General features: G+C 41.9%; 1 protein-coding gene across 1 annotated transcript in view; it reads right to left on the minus strand.

Annotated features, from left to right (window-relative positions):
- Window positions 1–17684, minus strand: part of EEF1AKMT2 (EEF1A lysine methyltransferase 2) — a 171621-nt gene that overhangs the window by 59830 nt on the left and 94107 nt on the right. The window contains exon 2 of the mRNA XM_085601573.1: window positions 8893–8958. Coding sequence (XP_085457699.1) covers window positions 8893–8958 — 66 coding nt within the window. The remainder of the gene's footprint in view (window positions 1–8892; window positions 8959–17684) is intronic.

A 17684-nucleotide genomic window follows, 5' to 3' on the forward strand; every position in this document is an offset into this window, starting at 1 on the left:
AGCGACTTAAAGTCCGCTTCTTCTCTTTAGCGGAATGTACACTTATAATAAACCAGGCAGAAATGTGTTAAGAAAACCACACACTCCCCCAGTTCCAAATCTGCAGCTTGGTTTAGGGATACCCAGGCTTTGTTAGTGAGTTATTCTACAAATCGAGGCGTGAAACTCGAACTATGCAGAAATACCGCACCAGGTAAATACCACATCTAAACGAGGTTTAGAAACGGAGCCTGGAATCGCACGAGCATGTGCGATTCCAGGGTCTGTTTTCAAACCCCGGACAAAGGGCTCTCGCCTGCCCCGAAATTAAAATAAAGAAATACGTGCCTTGAAGCAGTCTGATCTCACCGCTCAGCGCTGTAAAAGCACCTCAATACATAGTACTGTGGGATAAAAGCGGATTCAGCTCCTCTTCCTTTCTTTTCCTAATTATATTCGGCTGCTGATTTCAGGATGCTCAAAATGTCACCGCCCCCACACTGGCTCTAGTCCTAACTCTTAATTTACAACTGCGGAAAAACACAACTATGTTTGAATCTTTCGCGGGAGAAAGAGGAAATGGAGTTGTTCTTTTCAGAGACACTGAATGATGTCATCTATGACTACCAGATCCGTGACCATGAAGAGTGACAGCATGAGCATCTAAACAAGCGGCACTGAGCGATCTCTTTCGCGATCGCTATTGTAAAAAAACACACGCCCGCGAGTGGTGCGTGCGCGCCACTGCGAGGCATATGTTTTCAATTATCGCGCCTGTGTCTGGGCACGATAATTGAAAACATATGGGCTTTGGTGCGCGTAACAGACACCAATAGGCCTTTGGCCTATTGCGTGCTCTGTTGAAACAAAACACGCAGTTAAAGCCCAATTACAGATCCCAAATCAGAAAACTCACACACGAGCGTGTACGATTCCAGGGTCCATTTCTGAACCCCGGACAAAAGGACTCTCGCAGGTCGCGAGACCTAAAAAGGGGAGGGAGGCTGCGCTGCTCCCCGTGCCTTATTAGGCCCAGGGGATTTCAGCCCCCAGCACAAAACCAATAAAAAAACGGGGAAGTGGGCCGTGTGGCCTCCCTTTCAAAGTCTTCAAAGGCCATCAGGGACCCATACCCTTGTTTAAAAGGGAAAAGGGACTGAACGGCTGTCCTTCCCGAGGCTGATCAGCCCCGGTGACCCTGTCCCCCTGCAGCAAAGCCCATTATAAAGAGGAATGGGCATGCAGCCACCCTCCCGAGCCTTATAGGCCACAGAGACCCTATCTCCTGGGGCCAAATTTAATTAAAAAAATTAGGGGTGTACAGCCCCCCCTTAGCCTTATCAGTCCCTTGGGACCCCATTCCCGGGACTGAGTGATTAATAAAGGGTGGGGGCGCGCGGCCCCCTCCCTGAGCCTAATCAGGCGCCAGAAGCCCCATCTCCAGGTCCAAAATGTAAATAAAACTAGGAGTCCAGCGGTATTGTGGCTAAAATTGCTAATTTGTTTTTTTTATTTTGACGAAAGGAGGGGGGTCCTTCTGTGCCCCCTCCCCATGGGGCTTGGGGGTAGAGTATCCCTACCCTGCCCACTGATATATTTGTTTTAGGTCTCGCCTAGGCAGCGCTTGCGCTGTCTTTTCAAGACATGCTGTATTCAGGAAATGGGTATGAAGCTCCACCCACTTGCCGCCCCATCTTGGCCATAATTGGCTTCTGTCACTGTCCTTTGTAAATGGTGGCTTTTCATTGGTCAATAGGCTTAGTAGTCCCTCCTTAGTACTGCCTTTTCTGTTCTTGTAACCTCCCATGAGGACACCCTCTGTTACATGTGTTGTTACTTGGTGCGTTTTGATTACTATTTTCTTAAATGGCTTTCTCCTGCCTGCTTTTGCTGGCAGAACACGCTCTCCGCAACGCTTTTTTTTTTTTAATCTAACCAGCGTAAGCTGGAGTAATGGCAGCCGCACCTTCCCTATTGTTAGTTGCGATCGCCGAATGCGGTTGCATGCCTTTTTTTCTGTTTATGTATTTTTGTTACAATGGTGGCACTCGCTCTTTAGCTTTAAACATCTCAAGCTAAAGGGCGGGCGCCGCTATTGCTTTAAAAGTAAAGAAATCTTTTTTAAAAAGGCAGCCCCACGCCTTTTTTTTCTATTTCTTTACTTTTGAAGCAATCACGGCACCTGCACTCTAGTTTAACATGTTTAAAGCTAAAGCGCGAATGCCTCCATTATAACCAACAAGGATTTGCAATGCAATAGGTCTCACATTTGCTGGAGTTGGAGCTATTGGCATTGTAAATGGCAATGATGTTTATGTTTTTTTTTGTTGGGGTAGCTTGAATAAATAAAAAAGTGCACACCTTACCATATTATAAGCTTTTTATAGCAATTGTACAGTAAAGCTATGGCTATGTTAACAAAGTAACTAAGTAAAGTGAACGCAGTCATGGGAAACACTACTTGGAGCCCACTTATGGACACCAGAGGTCAATCACAGGCATGCACTGTATGTAGGCAGTCATGGCAGATGGTGGATATGGTTCATGCAGCTGCAACAGAGGAGTATGACACAAGTATGCTCTGTTTAAAGATAGCTGGGACTACAAGGTCTTAAGAAAGTGGGTTTAAGCATATAAGTATTTGAATGTTGTAAATATAAATGTGTTCACATTTATCTATACGGAGACACTGTTTTAGCACAGGCAGGAGTGTACATTGCTGGTAATGCTGTCTGGTTTTCTCCACTTATTAGCTCACCCTCTAAGATTAAAAGAAACAGAAAAAACGCTCAATTCTTTGATTTCTACACAATCTTGATGTGCTCTCTGTGCCATCCTCATGTGGGTGAAAAACTTGACTGCTACCAATTCTTTTTTTTAAGTACTTTCCAAGAGATACTTTTATTTGATATTGCTTGAGAATAACATTAACTGCGCTAAAGGTTAGGGTAGGCGCATAGATTACATGTGTGGAACTCTGAATGTAACTTGAGTCAGTGGCTCTGAAGTGCCCGTCACCACTGGGCTCTTCCTGTACATTGTTCAGAATGCGCATAAGAACAGCCAACAGGCTACATCTGGTGCAAGGGTGTGTGGCAGGCGAAGAATGCCCCTTATTGTCCGTACTTGATCAGAACGTGCGTTCAAGGTAAACTTTGCTCAGGTTTGGGGGTGGAAGGCATTGATAACACAAACTATAACATGTATGCCAACCTTATGAAAGCATGTCCCTGTCTGTTTGTTTGCAGTGCATACAAAGAGGATGCAGGGCTGACAGGGTGTTCTGTTTCCACTGACCTATTCAACTCTTAGTAACGCCATCTCCATGAAACCGGCTGACAAGTTTCCAGACGTTGTTATTTTTCACGTTTCGTCTAATTTTCTGTTAGTGCAAATTACACATAAAGTGCCAAGGAAATGCTGTTATTAAAGAAAACAGATAACAAAAAACCTGTGTCCCTGCTTACACCAAGAGAGAGTTGTTTTCCACTTGAACCATTCCATTGCTTTTTTCAGCTGATAGAATAAGAATATAAACTCGCCAACCTGAAACGTGGCATGCTGATTAATTGTAAGGAGAACCCTCACAGAGACTTTCATTGTAGAGCGAGGGGCAGCACTTGCCAGTGAGCATGGCGTCAGGACTACGAACGCCAGAATGAAACCAGTAAAGTAAAAGAGGCAAAGGTGATTAGTGAAAATACAGTGCATGCGTGCACAATGGGAAAAAAGGAAAGTAAAGAACATGGACAAGGGTGGCTATGTTGGAGTGAGCTAGAATAAGGAAGCAAAATAGGCTCAAATCATAAATTAAGACATGAAGATGCAGACACATCCTAATAAATATTAACCATAACAAGAAAGTAAACAGTGCTGCGCTAAAAGCGCCGCAAGAGCAAGAATATTTTCTTACTTGTGATAAAAGATGGGCATCTCCTCGTTGTACCTGTTCCCACAACTAAAAGCAGAGCAGCACAGCACCATCTTCACACCGAGCACTAAGGCTGCTGCATCGTTTTAAAAAAGGACAAACAATGCCCAAATATACGTTTTTTTGTTAAAGTATATAGCTAGTGTTTTGTGCCTTACTAAATTGAGTCAAGGAGAAAAAAAAAAAACCAATTCCCCTTCTAAAGAAGCCCAAACAAAGCCATATCCTACCGAACAAAAGCCCAACTGCCGATCAGCAAATCCCCTTTAAAAAGAAGCCCAAACAAAGCCATATCCTACCAAACAAAAGCCCAACTGCCGATCGACATGGAAAATTGCAGAAAAGTTAAAAAAATAAAACCAATGAAGTGGGAGGTGCTGCGTGGGAGGCAGCACTGACCCAACTGTAAAAAAAGAGCAGGTGGGAGGGAGAAATTATACAGTTAAATCTAAACAGCTATGCCATCAAAGCTGAACACAGGCAAACAGTAACAGAGCAGGAAACCAAGAAAATAAATAGTCCCCCAACGAACAGATGTAGAACCATTGCGTAATGAGACAGTACTTAGTCCATGCTGCCTGGGAGGAACAGAAAAGAGAAAAGAGGGACAAAGAAGCAGGACTGACCACTGGCAAGCAAGGATTTTTGAGGGACACTGAAACAAACAAATCAAAAGCTGGGGGAAGTCTTTAACCCAACCTAAGAAATTACAATAGGTCTCGAATGCTCGACCTAAAAGTAAGTAAATAGAAAAAGAAAGCAGGCAGCAGCAGTTTTTTTCCTAGTTGTTTACTTTTGAAGCAATCGCGGCACCCGCACTTTAGCTTGAGATGTTTAAAGCTAAAGGGCGAGTGCCGCCATTGTAACAAAAGACAAAAATGACTAGGCTCTGTGTTAAGGGATGCTATCTCAGAGCACCCAGCATCATCATATTCTCAAGAACCTCATCCAACAAAACCACATCCTTGCCTCACTCCTTCAACGTCACCACATAAGTATTCCATTCACGCAAAATCACCTGCAGGAGCAGATGGACAGGTCAGGGCAAATTCAGAAATGTGTGAAGTTATGGGATTCCATGTTGGTTTCTCTGCACACCGTGCTGCTTCTTCCATGTGCACCGATCCGCACCCTGAATCTCAGTTGCCTTGCAAACTCCCCTCTATTGGTTTTTCCTCCCAAGGACAATGGTGGTTTGTCTTGCAAACATTAAGGCACATCACCTGGATAAACATTTCTTGGCTTCAGGGAACCAATGCAGGAATGCCAGTGATACTGAGAGCATCAAAACAACTCTTGTAGAATTCTTTGTCTACTGTTGAATGTGAATGAGTTTAGCTGGGGCCTAAAAACAGATACCGTTTCCACTGTCAATAAAGGCTGAACAGAAGTGTAACTGTGTAGGTCTGAGTGTGGAAAGATAAGCCTTGGTAGCTGCAGGTGGTGCAAACAGTTGTTTGAGGCTTAGTTGCATTCGTTGCTATAGCATGAGCTTGGCATGGCTTTATAAGTGGTTGTCTGAAGCTGTGGCTGGTTTGCACCACCATGGCCACACATGACAATTCATGGTGCAAAGTGCTCACTCGGAAGGTGGTAATCACACTAGCTAGATGTAGTGACAGCCACCAACATCATACTCGGACAATCTGGAGGAGGACAAAGGAAGGCGAGAGATGCCATGTGATCAGAACTCCAACACTGACACTATCCATCCTCATCATCTGCCAATCCAGAGCAGAGAGAAGGACCAGTTCTATTCTCAGTAAAGGGCTGGAGCAGGATTGAGACGGATACAAGATATTGTGCATTTCTGCAGAGGTCTGCAGTTTTAAGGCAACTGTGTTCTCTAGCGGTTTAGTGGTGACTGAGAAATGCGACAGAAGTTATCGCGATCAGCTGGGCACAGTACATTCTTCTACAAAAGCGGTTTTATGAAGACAAACTGCTGTTGAATGCAGTACTAAGTAAATTCATTAGCTCATGGTGGAACATGTTTGAATGGCATAAAGGTAGGAATCAAAAACACACAAGTTGCACAGCACCCAATAATATCACAAACACAAGAATGCTTGTGGTATGGGAATCTGACTGACGACCACAATGAACGGCTCATTCAAGCATTTCTCTCACTAGTTGATTTACTAGCTGATTCCACTGTTAAGGTGGATTCATCCTAGGGTTCCTCCTCAACCCATTTGCGAATGCTAGGGGTGTAGGTTACAACTTCTCCCGTAGGGGTAGGAGCACTTTACAGGATGGTATAGAGGGTTCCCTGTGTCTGCTAGAGGTGTGGGTGGGTGATGCAGGTTGCAAATATACAAGTTGAAATTAAAGCTACTGCTAAGTGAACTGACAAGGGATTCTGTGTTCCCAAGAGATAGGGTTAAAATGCCTCCAACCCAATCGTAATGCAGGGGTCAACATGTTTGTGCCTCATTCAAACCCTATGTAGAAGGTGTAAGGCATTCCTCGGCAGGCAACTTGACATACAGTGGAGTGTGAAGAGTCGTAGCCCTGTGTGTTCCAGCCAGAGTGGCTCTGGCTGGAACAGTGTGGGTAGTTAGAATGGTGAAAATTGTTACAGAACTACAGTTCACTGGTTGTACTCTTTATATCAGATAATAGATATTGTTACATTTCCAATCAATAGCAGAATGATAACAATTTATGGTCCTGAGGAATGCTTTACACCTTCTTGGTGAGAAGAGAGTAATATAAGTAGTCAATGTCAGTTGAGTAGCTCGTCCTCCATATAGTCCTTAAGCTCAGCAAGGCAAGCCACTCCCATAAGTGGGTGGAAACTATGCCCTAGCCTCCGTATCTTTGAGAGGTGCACTCTCTTGTACCACCCATCCACCCACCGCACGTTTCGAGTCACCCCCTATGATTATTTACCCCTCTGCTATCATGAGTATGTCTGGAATGGCAGATTTCAAGAAAGCTTCTTTGTTTCAGCTTGGGCTGTAAGGGACGTCACTGTCAGAGATTGGGAGCACTATGTGACCCTATGTACCGGCCCCACTATGTCAGCATGGGGTGCAAGGTTCCCTTTACTCTCTGATCGACACCAGGAGGAGATCCTAGGACGTCCAAATGGCCCTCTCAGTGGGGCTGCAGTGGCCTCCTACAGTTTGACCTCACAAGATGGTGGCCACTCTGATCCTCCAGTCTGGGTGTTGGCTTCTGTTGTGATCAGCCAGCGTGTCGTAATGCTTCACCTATGCCTCCAAGATCACCATTGCCAGGGTTTTAGATGTTCGAGGTAGGCATCGGGCACAGATGGAGGCAGATTTGTCATCTCCGCTTCATTACCCTGGAAGGCCACATCCCCTGACTACTGGATCTAACACCCCACATATGTGGGTCCAGAAGATATTAATTGCATGGCCACAACATGCCTATGAGTTAGCAAGATCACAGTGACGTGGAGCACGCGGCTAGACAGACATATATGAGCCCTTACTTAAGTAAAGCAGCACCAGGTAACAGACGCTGATGAAACACACTACAGAGAGACGAGGATAGGCAAAAAAAATCACTGCTGAAGAAAATAAGTTAAAATAACAAGCAAATACACACATGTTGCGGCTAGGCATCCTCCACAGGGTTCAAAGGAAGTATAAAAGAAGACTATCCAGGATTGTAAATCAGATAACTGTATACAAGAAAGAATAGCAGACCAAGCACCCTTCTATAAGATCTGGACTCCTAAACGCAGCATATTAAAGAGCGATTTAAATCATACAAAAATAATCTAACCTCACAAAATAATCTAATAACAGCATTTTAGATTGACAAAGAATGACACACTGATCCTCTCCTGTATCTTACATGTGTGTAAGATAAACACCTATGGTAGAAAACTGGGTGCAGGAGAAGAAAATCTGGAGATTCTGAGCATAAATAGGCAATTTTGCCCCCTCTAATCACTACATTCTAGCCATGCACCAACATTAGAAGACCCTCACTTCCACTTCCTTTGCATCACACAACCTCATTATGCTCCTCCAACACCACTGCATCCTCACTACAGCCTCAGACATAATCTCATCTACACCAAGCTTCACTATAATCACAGTGTAGAATTGAACTGTTTTCTTTGCTATCCTATTCCAGTGCATCTATGTTCTTACCACACTTCATTGGTGTAATCATATCCTCAGCAGGTTCCTCAAACATCCCCACATCCTCTGGCATAAACCACATCCTCCCTATAATCCTCCCAAGTGATGGCTGATGAAAGGAATGCTAGATTTATTCTCAGTCACTGGGGATTGCCTATGCTGCATTCCTGTCTATCGTTTTTTTGGCCTCTTTGCCACTCTTGACAGAGATCATCTATAATGAAAACACCCTTGGTCCTGCTCCAGTAGATACAATCCAGGCAGAATTGTCCAGCACGGTGCACTTTAAAGGGAAACATAAGCAACGCCAGACTGGTTTCGTTTTAATTGGGCATCATCGGTGAGGCACTGATTGAGTCCTACATTCTTCCAACAAAAATAAATCCTCACTAGACTCCTCAAACATCACTAGCTATTCACCACTCCTTAAGAATCACCTACTCCACCACACACCGCTTTAACATTGACAAGTCTCATTGCACAACCACATCACCACATCCCCAGCACACACTTGGAGCATAATCATATGGTTACTATGGCCAGCCTCGCATCATTTGCAGCACATCACTAGATCCTCTGCAAGCCCTAATAGCCTCAGTATTACCACCGTCACAGGCTCCATTGTGCATGCTCATGTTGTTACTCATCATCCTTCCCCAGCATTAGTTACTACATACAAAGCTTTTTCAGGATCGCCACATACTCTGCACACATTCCTAACATCAGCAAATCCTATGAACTGGCAGCATCACAGAATCCTCAGCACACACCCAGTATCACCAGATCCCCAGACGATCCATAGCAACAGAATCCTCAGCATCAAAAAAATTGCTACATATATTCTTTCCCAGAGCTCACCACACTTCTCCAGGATCGCCATATTCCAGGAATGTCTGTAGCTCTCGTCTGTACTCCTTGTCCCAACTGCAATGACAGAAAAATGAGACACGGTTACACTATAATGCCTTACACTCACAGAGCACAACAAAAACACCTATGATTCACATTTTTAATCCTTTAATTTTTAAATCAATTTACTACTAGATTTTCAGGCACGCCTGACAGTTATCACAGAGCTCTTCCATTAACAGGAGGTTTGTACTTATGAAGATGGAACAGCGAATTTAGACTGAATTCAGGTTGTTTTCCAATTATTTTTGGCAATTCTTCACCAAATAAAAAACACAATAATCAATCGATATAAATAAACATTAATTTGTAATTATTTGCTATCAATATTTAGGTGCATTCTAGGTAGGATACATTATAAATTTAAGGATGAATATAGAAATTGCATGCCCATAGAAAGCCAATCCAAGACAAAGATCTTTGACTATGGGATTGAACAAAAGATAATTTGAAAAAGAGCTTTGATTATCTTCTAAGATATCACAACAGCCTATTCAGCAATGCAGAAATTAACTCTTATGAAAAAGAACAAAGACCTCGACTTTAAAGTTTGTAATAATGAGTTACTGTTACCACAAATTTCAGTTAAAGCCAGTTATAAATTAAGACGTCAAATCTAGATCCAGATTTCCTTCAACAACAAATGATCTCTTTCTGACATTACTTTAGATAAACCAAGAAATACTTGCTTCAAATTATCTTGGCTAATTTACAACCACTAATTCCAAAAGGCCCAAAAATATTAGGCATGATCAAGTTACACCATATCTATTTACAAAATCGGAATTGTAGTGGACTAGTCAGACCAAAATCTTCCTGTAAAGCTCTGCAAGCCAACCATTCTTTAATCTTTCCCCACAAACTTCTCATTTGATGGCAACATGTTAGCAGATTATTATAACAAAAAAAATCATCAAAACTTTAAGGACGTTTGAAATGTTGAACTATAACAAAAGAAAAAACACCCATAGCTGAAGCATTTTTGGCAACAAGTAACACCACTAAAATGCAAAGTAACCACAGGAAAATAAAACACCAGAACAATTCAGCGGTCCTAGTCGAGTCATTCCAAAACCAAATGAAAATTCATCTAACAATGCTGTAGTCTTATTGAAAATATTAAAAGAGGACTGAAATTTAATAACAAATTTTGTACTTCATTAGTGATTTTTCCTCTAGCAAGGTGAAACCTTTCAACAGTCTTGTCCATATCTGGTAACAAAACAAAAACAAAAACCTCATTGCTGCTCTTAGTTACTTTCAAAAATGTTTTCAAAGTTGGGAGAGTTGATCGACTCTACACAAACTACTTTGGACCATGGAATTTCTAAAGCACAAACAGGCTACTGCCAAATTCACTTTTTAGGTTACGGTCACATTAAAACACATGACTCTCCAACTCTCCTGACCCATTTCTGAATACAATAGTCTAGTTCCTTAATAATTCGGTTTCTGACATGGTAGGAGCATCAAAACCACCACACTAAACAATACAGTTGGTAAACTCTGCATTGAGGTGATGGGAAACAGTCTGCCTGTCTTGTCCTTCTGGATCTCTCAATAGTTCTAAAGTTGGCTGATGAGCAGGTCCAATTCATACCATGAAAGTATCCATGTGGGTTAGGATGTATGACGGAACCACACATGCCATTACCACACATGCCTTTACAATGCAAAATTTTGCAACACATATGCCTTTACCACGCATGCCTTTACAACGAAAATTTAAGTATTTTTGCATGTACAGATATTACCTACTGGCAGTCGCCAGTAGGGAGTTCTAGTTAGAAAACCATAGGAAAAGCGGTTTTTTGACTTGCCTATATCTTTGGCGCCGTTAAACAAATCTTCACTAACTTTTCCCAAATAAGTGTGCAGGTGATTCTCATTGCGCATGGAAAGTTTCGGGTTGATCCGTCAAGTGGGGACCAAGAAAAAGGGGGAGGCAAAAAAAGGCTTTTTCCAATGTTAATTTCCATAGGGAATTTTGAACACGACTACTAACTGCTAGACAGAATTACACCAAACTTGGCAGAAAGTTAGTTTTTGGTCCGGAAAGAGAGCTTTTATTATTTGGTGTATATCCATTTAGTAGTTTTGCAACTATTAAGGGAAATCTAAATTTGTAGAAACCCTCTTGATTTCATGTTGAGATTTGATTGGCTGCCAACACTTCAACCAGGAAGTGTTGGCAGCTATCTTGGGACTCAGCTTCAGCCGTGTCTCACCTAAAAAATGTTATTTACAAAGAGAAGGGCGCTTGGCAGGAATTCCCTGACCCCTTACGCCTCTTGGGAGGGGGTCCCACATGGAAAAAAGTATTTATTTTCGGCAGGAGTCATGCTGGACCCCCAGCTCCCGTTGATAAATAAAAATAAAAAAAGCGCGGGCTCCCATGATTCACTTCTTATTAGGCGCCGGGTGGGCCAAGTCCAGACGGCAGGAGAACTAACACAAAATTGAAGGACGGGGGTGCATGGGTTCCCCACCTTGTGTATTTTTATGCCCCAGGGATACACCTCCTCCCCGGAGCTTATATTGTGTAATTAGGGCTGAGCGGACCCCCTTACCCCCAACGGTCCTAGGGCTATTACTAAATAAAACAGGGGTGCCTCGCCTGGGCTAATTTCTTTGTAATGGGGGGCCTCACATACCCCCCCACCTCCCGCGCCGTTCTGTAGAGCCGCTCGCTTGAGGACCAGAGTGCAGACGAAGGGGGCCGCCTCCATCGTCCTTAGTGCACCGCATGTTCATGCGGCACCCGGTGCTAAATCATTCGTAGACAGCCTGATTCTGGGTCAGGGTTTTGTAAGTAGCAGAGCAGCTACCTCGCTTTGATCTATTGAAAGTCATCCTCTGAGCTAAGCAGGGAACATGAGCTGGGATTAGACCATTGTGAGACAGGGTGGTTTTACCCTACTGATGATGTGTTGTTGCAACAGTAATCATGCTCAGTGTGAGAGGTACAGCAAGTTCAGACATTTGGTGTATGTGTTTGGCTGAGGAGCAAATGGGGCGAAGCTACCATCTGTGAGATTAAGACTGAACGCCACTAAGTCAGAATCCCCCCTAACCCGCAATGATACCGCAGTGCCATGGAGCCTCGGTTGGCCTGGGATAGCCGGCCTCTTGGGCCGGTGCGTAGAGCCGCTCGCTTGGGGACATTCAATACAGAGATCTTGGGAAACCTGATTAACAACATAGATAGATGTTTTAATACGCTAGCCAATAAAATAATCTTTATTCAGCTTGTTTAAGTTTTTAAAACGCTTTCTGAAGCTGTTTTAAGTTATAAGCACAATCTGAAGATTTTATTTTATCTTATTCTTTTCGAATGTTGTATGGGTAGGTGGTAGAATATTGCTATTGTACCATCTTATAGTGAGTCTAAAAAGCTAAAGTTTTTTTATCTAATCATTTTTATGAGTATTAATAATAATTTTAATTCTGTATTTGTTGATCTCAGTTGAGGTCTGGATCAAATAAATTTTTTACTGATTACTGATTATTCGGCTGATTTGCCATAAAAGATAAATAAATATGAATAAAGATAACAATTATTTAGGAATATCATAAAAATGTCCATATAATTAAAATGAGAGACAATTTAAAAATAAAAATATAGAAGAACATTTTATAATTTAATTAGTTACAGTCAAATCAGTAAACTTCTAAGTTTCAGCGTTGAATGAAAAAATGGCTTTGTTAGAAAGTTGTAAAAATACAAAGGAAAGTTTGTCAAATCTAAAATTGCACTGGCCTAAAATAGGTAACACACAAATATTCTTTTGTGCTTTGTGAAAACGACAAAATAATATGAAGTGAATGGTTGATTGGAGTGACTGTTTATTAAACGGACAACAGGACAAGCCCCTCCACTGACCCTTCACAGGAAGAGTCACTAGAAAATGCACAAGATGAAACCCAAAACGGGTTAACAGAAATATGTGATAATAATTAGTTATAAATACAAGATACAGTTCGATATCCACAGACACAGAAATTGCAAGATAGGAACTCACAATAGGTTTGGGCACCTCAGAAAAAAATCGTGGTCTCCTTCGATTTAGATTCAAATAGAACTTTCAACTTTGTAGGTGAGCTACCTGAGGCAGAAGAAGTAAAACTCTGGTTTCCCAATCCAATCAAAACCCTTCTTTTACAAGTTTCAACCATGGACTTTGGAGCCCATATTCAAGATAATCAGTACTAATCAGACGTTTGAGGGAGGTCTCTTGTTTTTTCCCCCCTAGAAGACTAGAGTGCCATTGGGCAGAACTTAAAGTCTGTCAACCTAATGATTCCCACTTCAGCATGGCAAACGAAAGATGATGTACTGACTGGTAGTGATAGTAACCTACAAAAGAAGGCATGTTCTGCCTGTTGAAACCCCCTCAGGTCAGTAGAAGCCCAAAGTTCCACCCCATATGTAAAGCAGGGTTACACTTACTGGTGTAAATGGACAACATCTCTTTAATGGGTATTAAACCCAGTTCACTAGAGAAGTAAAAACTTGCTTCCGTATTTCTTTCAAACTGCTGTAACCTGTACAACCTTAAATAACTCCAATTAAAAACCCAGTCAAAGAGAGACCTCTCCAAGTATTGAAAAGTACCACCTTGTTGAATTGGAGTTTATTAGGAGTTTAAGTTTATTTAGACAATTGTGTGGTTACTTAAAACCATTGCAATAAATATACAAGATTCATATTTACATGGTGAGTTAAAAATCATTGATAAAAACTTTCAATTCAATTTTTTCAAATATGACAGATAAAAGGAAATCAGATAGTTTCAGCTTTAAAATTAAAGATGCTATTGCACAAAAACATTTTAAATCATATATATGCCAATGAGTGACCAATCCGCCCCTGACAGCCAAACAGTTAATAAAACCATTTGATAGTAACTTATACATATACATGATAAAACCTAAAATTCATAGTGAAACTAAATTCAAGTGATCAAATCTTTAGTGCTAAAATACCTTTTTGAATTGGGGTGCCCTCTATAGAATGGGTTTTGATTTTTGTACACTTAGGGCTGCAGACCATGCCAAAAGATTCCCTCAGATTTATTTCCAAAGCCACATTCTTCATGTAAAATGTGAATGAAGTTAAATGTTTTTGCAATCCGTTCGCAGTAAGAGTCATCGTCCACATCAAAAAAAGCACTGCAGCTGAATGAAAGACTATATGGGCATGCCGCAGCCCACAGACCTGAGATGAACTTTAAGAGCATTGATGTAAAGTGTGAAACAAAAAGGGGCCAGTACACCCCCCTGACAAACTCTCCTGCTAATTCCAAATGAATTTGTCTATTCACCTGATGAACCGAAACAAACGTAGGCTCTATTATTGGTATGAAGCTGTGGCAAAAAGTAAACAATTACCTGATCCAATCCCAAAGCTAATAATATGTGTAACGATTTTGAGTGATTCAGTTGATCAAAAGCTCAGGACAAATCCATAAAGGCTCAATACAGGCCCCTACCTTTACCCGCAGCGTATTTAGATGTCGAAAGATAAAGACTGAAACTAGAAATGTCATGCGCCCAATTTCCCAATGGGCAAGAACTTTCCCTATTGTGTATAATAAAATTGACCTGTAACGGGCAGGACCCAATTTGTCCTCTTTTAAAAAAATATTGGGACAATAATCAAACATATCCAAGAATAAGGAGGGCTTGCACACAAGCATCCATAAGGGCATTTTTGACTAATGGGGCCAAAAGATCAATATTATCTTTAATATCTTTAAAAAGATCCCATCGGGCCCAGGCATCTTCCCTTTCAGACTTTTATTAATTGCTGCCCTCATGTCCAGAACATCAAAGTAGCATAGGTAAGGGGGCCCGTACCAAGTTCTTTCAGTACATTGCTTCCTGTGTTCTTACGACCATAGGTATTCCGAAAGTGTTCTACTCCCTTAGAAGCAGGCAGGACATTTGCAAGATAAGATGTGATAGCATCTCTGAAATACTGCTGCTTTCACACTCTTCATTAGCTCTCTGAAGAGTGGCCCATGCATCATCCACAATGGTGATTTTCTTAGCTTGGAGCGCCCTTCTATGATCATGTCTGCAGGCCCGTATGACAGGTGAATTGCGCAGTCTTTCGTTTAGGGCTTACTAGTTTCTTGTGGGCGGTGGAGCATTCATTATCGAACCACCTGTAGGGCTTCTCTAAAGGGCGATGGGCGTAAAAAGTCATCAACCTATTGAGAGATGAGCATATAAGATCAAATGTATCTAAAATGTTTGACTGATTGCTAGAATCATTACATGTCATAACCTCAGCCCCAGTATTCTAAATTAGGTCACTAATGAGGGATTGATTTTAGTGCATTTTAAAAAGACCCCTCTGTTCCTAACTGGGGTAAGCCTGCATGGGCCAAGCAACTGGTTTTGGCAGATACTTGTGTAGCTAAGCGACAAAACTAAGAGGCGAAGTACCTGAAAATCTCAAATATGAGGGTGCAGACCCTCTGTAAGAACAAAATAAATGGTAGAAGAAAAACCCCTGTCAATAAAAGTTGGTACCCTGACCAGGCCCTCTGTCTTCGATGCGGTAGTCATCCTAGACATCTATGGGCACAAGTTATCGAAAACCTAATCCAAATGGCAGTGAATTTACCTCAAATTCAACTCATCAATAACACATTTGGTTGTAATCTCTTTAAAGGATGTCTTTCCATCAATAAAACATTGCTGATTATGTTGACACTCTTGCTTTTGAAAGATCCAACTCAATATGAGCCTCTCATACTAAATCAATACCATTCTCGCTGGACTATAACCTAAACTTCACTTTATGTGCATATATGACATCCATGACTTTAAGAAGCAAAGTTTCCATTCCAAGCTGAATAAAACTTTAATGTTCAAGTCCAGATCTTCTCTGATCACCAGAAAGAACTTTAAAGGGCAGTATTAAGAAAGGGGCATGGGTTTCTCCCATGTGATGATCATTTTCTCTACAAGAAATGCTCTGTATAATACGTGTAAGTTGGTTTGTGACAATCCAAAGATAAAGGCTGTAGGTTTGATTGGTTTATTGGGGAAAAATTATGGCAGGCACCATGGGCCGGATCAGTTTACTATGAAAAGTTACATAAAGGCAGTAGGTTCCACCTATTTATTGTGAAAGGCATATTTGAAAGCCAAAAGGCCTTTATGGGTGGATGTGTACTATGTGAAAGCCTCTAGTGAGGTAGTGTGTTACATGGAGCTCCCAGATTGCCATAATATATGTGTTTTCCACTACTGGTTACTGTAGTGTCCTCCCCAGCCTGAGTGCCCACAAAGGACTATGCCACACACTAAGATTAGTAATACAAGTCTTTATTCTTTTGCATGTAACCGCAAATTCAGCATTCCACACCAGCCTTCAGTGCATTCTGCGCTAACACTTACGTCACAGTTCTAAGGAGTCTATCTGGAGCCAAAAGGGTTCCATCATTTCAAATTTGTAAGAAACTACATCTCCCCCTCTGTTTTTACAGAATATTTACATAGATGGACACATAAATTCAAATTTATTTAATAAATCTCCTTGGTGCTTTAGTTGTACAACCTGATCTTATTCTAGGAAACTGGGAGGTGTCATCACCAATGTCCAGGATCTGTGCCAACGGTGTAGTAGCAACAGTAGTTGCTAATGTTTCAGAACCAGTCTCTTTTTCAACTATTATATTTGATGAACGATTGGTCAAGTGCTTGAAATCAAAAGAGTCTTAGGTAATAGACTTTACAGGTCGCTGGGCAGTCACCATGTGTCACTTGGTAGACACCACTTTCTTCTGCATCAAAAGGAGTCACAGATTTTCTTTTCTGCATTTGTCGTACGTGCAGTAAATCTCCTCTTTTAAAGACGATGTTCTAGGCATTTTGTCTTTTGTCAGCATACACTTTCATCTTTTGTTTGTAAACCAAGTCCTTCTCATGAGTTATCGTCTCATCTTTCTTTCTCCGTTTGGTCCATTGAGGTAACTTGGTGTTCATTGCGATCCTGAACATCAAAGTCGCAGGACTTTTCCCGGTGGTCAAGTGCGGGTGTTAAATGATAAGCTCTCAAGGTAGAATTCAATACAGTTTTCAATTTGAGCTTCTCAAGAGTGGCACTCTGCAATGCATTCTTAAGTGCACTCATAAAATACCGAACAAGTCAGCTGGCTTGTGGCGACAGAGGTGTGTTCTGTTAATACTTTATTTTCAAATGCTTCAAGAAATCTCTGAACTCTCGTCTATTGAAGGGCGGGCCATTGTCAGACTTCACTATGGCTGGAACATCTTATGTCGTAAAGTTGCCATTCATTCTTTCAGTGATTCGTTCTTAAGCCCTCATTCTACTCGACCTCTACACAGCCACCGACACCGTCTCCCACCACACTCTTGCAGCCAGACTGCACAACGCAGGAATACAGGAACCGCCCTTGACTGGTCCGCTCCTTCCTCACCGGCAGAACCCAAAGGATCAGACTCCCGCCTTTCCTTTCTGAACCAACAGAGATCACCTGCGGAGTACCACAAGGATCATCGCTCAGCCCCATGCTCTTCAACATTTACATAACCCTCTCTTGCAGCCATCGTCAGACAGCATGGACTCAGCATTGTATCCTATGCCGGGAATCAACAAACCCTGCTACAAAAACTCCACACCATCCAGAACACTGCGGCCAGACTCGTCCTCGGCACCCCACGACATGAGCACATTACCCAACATTTGCGAGACCTCTACTGGC

This window comes from Triturus cristatus, chromosome 1_2, assembly GCF_964204655.1.
Source record: "Triturus cristatus chromosome 1_2, aTriCri1.1, whole genome shotgun sequence".
NCBI lineage: Eukaryota > Metazoa > Chordata > Amphibia > Caudata > Salamandridae > Triturus > Triturus cristatus.